Source organism: Balaenoptera acutorostrata, chromosome 1 (genome assembly GCF_949987535.1).
Source record: "Balaenoptera acutorostrata chromosome 1, mBalAcu1.1, whole genome shotgun sequence".
NCBI lineage: Eukaryota > Metazoa > Chordata > Mammalia > Artiodactyla > Balaenopteridae > Balaenoptera > Balaenoptera acutorostrata.
This window is the reverse complement of record NC_080064.1, coordinates 34,139,740-34,147,097: the sequence shown is the minus strand read 5'-3', so window position 1 is coordinate 34,147,097 and position 7,358 is coordinate 34,139,740. Positions and strand designations below refer to the sequence as shown.

At 58.1% G+C, this 7,358-nt stretch overlaps 1 protein-coding gene across 1 annotated transcript; it reads left to right on the top strand.

Moving 5' to 3' along the window:
* Positions 1-973: 973 nt before the first annotated feature.
* EDN2 (endothelin 2) lies at positions 974-7,023 on the top strand. The gene is made up of 5 exons (XM_007164668.2): positions 974-1,106; positions 1,455-1,617; positions 3,217-3,339; positions 4,295-4,393; positions 6,317-7,023. Exons 1-5 carry the CDS (start codon positions 1,043-1,045, stop codon positions 6,408-6,410), a joined length of 543 nt encoding a protein of 180 aa, XP_007164730.1. The 5' UTR covers positions 974-1,042; the 3' UTR covers positions 6,411-7,023.
* Positions 7,024-7,358: the final 335 nt, after the last annotated feature.

The following is a 7,358-nucleotide window of genomic DNA, read 5'->3' as shown; positions in this document are numbered from 1 at the left end:
GGAGCCCCTCCACCACTTTGCCTTTTTTGCAGAAAGACACAGAGGTGAGCCAAGACATCCTGTCATGTCCGAGATGGGAGGCCTTCTAAGGGGCACTTGGTGTGTGTGCCCACCAGCCATCTCTCTCTGGAAAGGGCTCTGAAGGCCCCTTCTTAGTATCAAGGGAGTCTATGAGCCAAACAGGTTAAGCACCCACCATTTTGGCTTTGTTTTGCAAACAAGGTAACTGAGGCCCAGGAGAGATGTCCTTGGCAGTGGCTGCTCAACTGAATAGGTTCTGGAGGGGACCAGAATTCCTGTTCCCAGGCCCCAGGGGGTGGGGCTGGGGGCTGGGGAACAAGGGAAGAAGGGCGCTTCCTGGGGGAGGGGGGAGGAAGCAACTCCACGCTGGTCGGAGGTCAGGGGTGAGCTGTGTCCCTCACTGGGGAAAACAGGCCCAGAGAGGGCTCTGACTCGCCCAAGGCCACACAGCCTTGAGCAGATCTTTTACCTCTCACACCACCGAAGGGACACCCACCACCTGGTTGGCAGTAGGCGGGCAGGAAAGCAGGGTCTCCTCCAAGGAAAGGGAGGTTTTGCTCATGGGACCTCTCCCTCCAAACTCTCAGCTCCGGGCAAGACCTGTGGAGCAGCCTCGGAGAGTGAGGGAGGGGGCTCAGGACACTTGGGGGATTATCTGAGGAGGTCCAGTGGGACTGGGAGGGGTCCCTGGGGGCAGCAGGGGAGCCTCAGGACTCCGGGAGGTGCTCCAGGCTCAGAGGGAGGAGCAGGGGCCTTCCCTCCCCCCTCTTTCCTCCCCCGTCGCGCTCCCCACACCGCGGGGGCTGGGGCGGGCCAGGCGCCCTGGGAGGAGGCGGTGCCCCTGGCTCCCAGCCCACCGGTGCAGCGGGGCAGGGCGGACGGGCAGGGGCGGGGCCGCGCCTGGGGTTATAAGTGGCAGCCAGGGCACCGGGGCAATGAGCTATCGGCTCAGCTTGGCAGCAGGACGCTGGCAACAGGCGCACTCCTTGCTCCGGTCCAGCCTGCCCGCTCCGCCACCACCATGGTCGCCATGCCCACTGCCTGGTGCTCCATCGTTCTAGCCCTGCTCGTGGCCCTGCACGAAGGTGAGCCCCCTGGCCTCGGCTGCTGCAGCAGCCTCTGGGTTTGTTTGTGTGCCTCCCCCTGGGGCTGCTGTGCCCTCCAAGCCAGCTGAGGGCATACAGGGGCCGGAGCCCCGCAGCACGGTGGCTGCATGGGGCTGTGCAATTAGAGGTGATGCAGTCCCAGGGCAGCCACTAGCCTTTCCCACCCAGAGCCGCTGGGGCTTCCCCGGGCTGTCCCGGAGCTCCTGAGCAGTGAGAATGCCAACTTCCTCAATTATGCAAGAGGAGGAGCCCGGCGGGTCCCCCATCCCAGCTGTGCCAGGCGCCCTGACCCACCTCTCCACCTCTCTCTCCCTCCTGTGCATGCAGGCAAGAGCCAGGCCGCTGCCCCCCACGCCCCAGAGCAGCCAGCGCCCTTGCCCCGTGCCCGAGGCTCCCACCTGCGGCCTCGCCGTTGCTCCTGCAGCTCCTGGCTCGACAAGGAGTGCGTCTACTTTTGCCACCTGGACATCATCTGGGTGAACACTCCCGGGTGAGCTTCCCTGGGGATCCAAGTGGGGCTGCAGGGGGCAGGGGTAGGGGGTGCTGGCATGCCGGGGAACCTCTGGCACACTACAGCTCTCCCCCGGGTATTGGGCTAATATCAATAGCAAGCAGCTATTGCTTCAACTCCTACGTGGGGGCTGCCTGAGCAATATAGAGGGCTGTCTCATGAGAATCCTCACAATAGCCTGGTAAGAAAGTATTGGCTCCATTTTCCAGATCAGGGTACTAAGGCTCAGAGAGGTTAAGTGCCTCTCCCAAGATCACACAGGAAGGAGTAAGTGGTAGGCGGAGGCTCCATCCTAGGTCTGCGGATGCCAGAGCTCACAGTGGCTCTGCCATGCTGCCTCTGCATAATGTTCCAAGAATAATACGATCAATGACAGCACCCACGTCTTGACTGCACCAGTCCCTACGCCAAGCACTGCTTGTGCGTTATCATCTCATGAGCCGCCCTCCACCCCCGTCCTCCCCATGAGGCAGGTACTGCTGTTGTCGCCAAATGACAGATGAGAAACCTGCTCTGTGTCACCTGGCAGAGCCAGGGTGCGGGCCCAGGGCTGTCTGTTCTGTCTGCACCCGCACTGCCTCCGGGCCACTGCATACTTCAAGTTGAAGTTTCTCTGTGTTTGTGGTTTTTTTTCCCTTCCCCAAATTACAAAAGACAAGAGAAGCCCGGCACGTAAGCGTGTGTGGAGCTAATCCGCATCCAAACACTGGCTCAGGGCGGGAACCCCGCCAGTCCCTGCGTGCTGGGTCTACCTGGAGTCTTTACAGCTCCAATCACATCGTCTAAAATTAGCACTGGCACCCAAGGTGCTGGTCCAACCGGCCACAGGGCCCCTGCCCTGCCCCTGGCCCGCCTTGGCCAGACTGAATCTGAACTCGATCTCAGCTGATCTCACACACACACACACACACACACACACACACACACACACACACACCATTTTTAAGTCAAAATTCTAAGAAACAACTTTGCTATATAGTAGAAACTAACACAACATTGTGAAGCAACTATACTCCAATAAAACTTTTAAAAAAACAACAACAGTAAAACAGACTCTAAGAAACATTTGTCACCCTTCCAGGCAAGTGGTGATCAGGTGGGGGCAGCTTAGCTGTGAGCCTGCGTGTTTACTTCTGTGAGATGGCATTTCCTCCCCGCCTCCAGGACAAGCTGAGGGTCTTCTCTGAGAACAGGGGGACCAGCTGCTTCCATCAGCTCACGTTCCTGTCCGGGAGGGCGGCGAGGGGCAGGAAGGACAGCTTCCACGCCCTCCTCCCCTTGCTGAGAGCCCTACTGAGCAGGACCGGGGGAGTTGAGGGGGAGCAAAGGCCCAGAGAGGGGAAGGGTCTTGCCCTGGGCCACCTGGCACCTAAGGAGGAGCCTGAGGTGGGACTTCTTGAGGTCAGGAGCTGGTTCCTTTTGCTGCCACCCTGGTGGCATGGGTGGTCATCCCAGTGTGCAGTGTGGACAGTCTCAGCTTGCCAGTGGTTCTGTTTTATCTAATCCTCTCTCTCAATTTCTCTCTCTCTCTCTCTCTCTCCACCCTACACCACTACCTTGCTGGCTGCCCGCCCACAGACAGACAGCTCCTTACGGCCTGGGAAACCCGCCAAGACGCCAACGCCGCTCTCTGCCAAGGCGCTGTGAATGCTACAGCGCCAGGGACCCCGCCTGTGCCACCTTCTGCCATCGAAGGCCCTGGTAAGTGGGCACCCAGCCTGCAGGGCCCAGGGGTGGCTGCTGGCCTGGATCTGCCCTGGAGGGCAGGGTGTCTGGGAGGCCAGCAGAGGAGCAGAGTGGCTAAATGGGGGCGGGAGGAGCAGGGTCCTAGGGGCCCGGAGGCTGCCCTGGGTTGTTGGGCAGCATACCTTCCTGCGGGGAAGCAGTTGCCCCTGAGTCCCACCCCCCTCACTGCCCAGCTCCGGGGGCTTCTGAGAGCATTACGTCCCTACTCCTGGGCAGGGGGGATTCTCCCTAGGTGACAGCTGAGGCAGCTCAGGCCCAGAGAGGGGACAGGACTTGTCCTGTCAGGCCACACAGCTAGTCAGACGGAGAGCTGGGCCTTCAGCCTTGTCCACTGGGTTTGGGGTTCGGATCTGAGGCTCAGGGAGCTCCGGCGCTCTCTCGGTTCAGAAGTAACATGCGGAGACGGGAGGGTTGTCACAGAGCTGCTGGGAGAGCCTTTGCCAAGTCTCTGAACCCTCTGGGCCTCAGTTTTCCCGTCTATAAAAGGGACGGAGACTTCCTTCCTTCCCTCCTCCACTTGGAGCATTGGGGAAAGTAGAAACTGACTTCACGATCCCTAGCCTCCTGTTCCCATGACAGTTTACGAGAAACTCCTCCCCCGAGACTCCAGCTGTGACTCCACCCCTGCCTCAGTTTCCCTTGCAAAGGGCCCGGCTCAGCTGCAGGTGGCTGGATTCTGGGAAGGCCGGCCACCCAGCTGCCTCTTTCTGAGGCTAAGAACCCGTTCCCGGTAGCTCAGTTTTCCTCAGTCGCCACACCACCTGGGAAAGGAAGGATGCCAGCTGCACAGGGTAGAAATGGATCTGCTCCTGAGGGCGGGTCGGGGGGTGGCGGCTGAGCCAGGCCTGCAGCCAGGCGGCCTCGGGGCCCTGGACAGCCCCTCACTTGGGCCCTAATGCTGTTCGTTTAGGACTGAAGCTGTGGCAGTCCCAGGCAGCGGGTCCTCTGCAGACGTGTTCCAGGCTGGCAAGACATGGGCCACAGCAGGAGAGCTCCTCCAGCAGCTGAGGTGAGGGGCACCTGCACTGACTGAGCGTCTTCTGTATGCCTTGCACATTTCCCAATAGAAGCTCAGAGAGGTGAAGGTGTTTGCCCAAGGTCACACAGCAAGCGGTCATCTGGCTAACTCCAGAGCCTGCGCTCTTAACCACTATGCTCTTTGTTACCACCAGACCTGGAAGTGGACTTTTATAGAGGGTTCGAGGGCTTGTGACTGTGGAAGGTCCACAGGTGTTCATTCAGCCTGTGTCTGAATCAAGCATCTCCCACATGCTGGGGTCCAGAGGGGCCAACTACCCGGCCTGCTCCCTCTCTGTGTCCCAGACTGGATTGCCTCCCTGGCGGCCTCAGCATGGCTCAGCTCAAGGCTTGGCACCCAGGAGGTGCCCATGAACGTTTGTCCAACCAAACTGACTTGAGAACAGAAACCGCACAGCCGGGCTTCCCTGGTGGCGCAGTGGTTAAGAATCCGCCTGCCAATGCAGGGGACACGGGTTCAAACCCTGGTCTGGGAAGATCCCACGTGCCGTGGAGCAACTAAGCCCGTGCACCACAACTACTGAGCCTGCGCACTAGAGCCCACGAGCCACAACTACTGAGCCCACGAGACATGACTACTGAGCCCACGTGCCACAACTACTGAAGCCCACGGGCCTAGAGCCTGTGCTCCGCAACAAGAGAAGCCACAGCAATGAGAAGCCCACGCACCACAACAAAGAGTAGCCCCTGCTCGCCGCAACTAGAGAAAGCCCGCGCGCAGCAATGAAGACCCAACGCAGCCAAAAAGAAAAAAAGAAAAAAAAAGAAAGAAACCCCACAGCAACCATGTAGCACAGTGGCTAAAGGGGCAGCTTCTGAGCCAGAACTTCCTGACTTGAACCCCAGCCATACCACAAACAAGCTTTGTGACCTTGGTCTTATCACTTAACTTCTCTGTGCTTCCGATTCCTGTCTGTGAGGCGGGGACAACAGTGCATCTACCTCATGGGCTTGTTGTAGGTTAGACAAGTTGACACACATGAAGACACTCAAACAGGGCCTGGCCTGAGGGAGCTCTGGAGGCCTTTGCCATCCCCACCTCTGCCCCTGAGGGCTCCTCGGGGCTGGCCAGTGCCGGGGTGCAGCCTGGCCCCTCGGGGCCTCCCATTTCTGTGGGGAGGCAGAAACATAGGAGAAATGGCAGGATGGTGGGATAGGTAGGACACAGCATATACTTAGGAACTGTCTTAGGATGAAAAAGTTCAAGATAGGACTTTGCAAGTGTTTGGCACTTCGTCATCAGCAAAGAGTTTGCTTTGCCAACCTGTACTCAGCCTCACACAAGTTGAGGCCTGATTTTATTTTACAGACCAAGAAAGAGGCTCAGGGAGGTTGAGACCCTTGCCCAAGTTCCCATAGCTGGGAGCCAAAGCCAGCCTCCTAGCTCCCAGTCTAGAATGCCTTGAGCCAGGATGAGGCCACTTGGATGACACCAGAGTCCCCACCAGGGTCTCAGCCAAGTTCAAAGGGCAGCTAGGACCCGTACATGTCTGGGTTGGACCACCTTGAGCTGGACCTGGAGGAATGGGAATTTTAGGAGGTGGAGTCTAGTTGAGCGGAAGGTAAACAGCCTGGAAGGAGCGGCGCGGACAGAGCTGTGGAAGCGGGAAGGCGGTCGGGGGGATCCGCTGGGCTGCTCTTAGCCGTCCAGTCACTCTGGTGGCACTTGATGTTGGACATCAGTTCTGCCAAAGCTCCCTGTGGGCAGAGCAGCTTCTAACCTGGTCTGGCCTGTCCTTGACGTTCAGACCTTGTTTTCAGGGTCCGCGGTGGTCACCCGCTGACCCCATGGCTGTGAGTAAGGGATCCGTCCCCTATGGCCGCTGCCTCTCACAGGGAACTCTCAAGTGATCTATATTTCCTGAGATGCTTAATTGACCTCTCTCGATTCCAGGGACATTTCTGCAGCCCAGATCCGCTTTGCTAGGCAACAGCAGAAGGCAACAAGGGAGCCCAGGCCTACCCACTCCAGGTGGAGGAAGAGATAGCTCTGGAAGCTGGAGGAACTCTGGGAAGAAAGCCTGTGCGGAGCCGGGAGGAGAGGGGCATCCTAGGGCTGGGAGACCCTCCGCCTGTTTCCTGGGCCAGGAAACCCACCTGCTGGAGTTGGCACAAGCTCTGGCCTCCTCGCCCTGTGGAGGGGGCCTCCCTCAAGGCAGCTCCATGCCCTCCCACTGCCCAGGAAAGCCATCAGCCCCCAGGCTGCAGCCCGGACCCCCATGCTGGCTCTGGCCCGACAGCCCTGCTGAAAGGAACGGTGTGGGGAGTGCGCTAACCTGGGGGCCACGTTCCAAGAGGTGTCCTGTCTAGTGGCTGCAAACCAGGAATGATGTGCGGTGGTGGACGTTCACAACTAAGCCAGTTGTAGAGGCTGGATGGGTCTATCCAGGACTGAAGTCCCAGTTGCGCCCCATCTGTCCCCTCCAGCTCTCCCTCCCCAGAGTCCTTGTACCCTCATACCCGGGGACACTCCTGATGAGAAGGGCCTGGTCTGCTTCACCTGTCTGTATATAACTTATTTGCTCTGAGAACTTTGAAAATTGTGATTATTTATTTTAATGTATTTTTTTAGACTCTCAATTATTTACCTGCGAACTTGTGTTTGTAATAAACAATGAAAGGGTACTCTAGTATCTTGTCTTGGCTGAGGAGGGGGTGGGAGGCATCTCTCAGGAAGGGGCTGCTTGGAAGTGAAGGGAACACAGGAAGGGGAAGAAAAGAGCCTGGGACAGGTGGCTGAAGCCCTGAGTTCCACGCCCCTGTGCCCTGGCTGGGCATCTCTGGTTGCTAACCCACCCTCTCTGGACTTTTGTCTGTCATGTGCCTGGACAGCCATTTGCAGTTTTTTTTTTTTTTTAAGTTTATTTTATATTGGGGTATAGTTGATTAACAATGTTATGCTAGTTTCAGGTGTACAGCAAAGTGATTCAGTTATA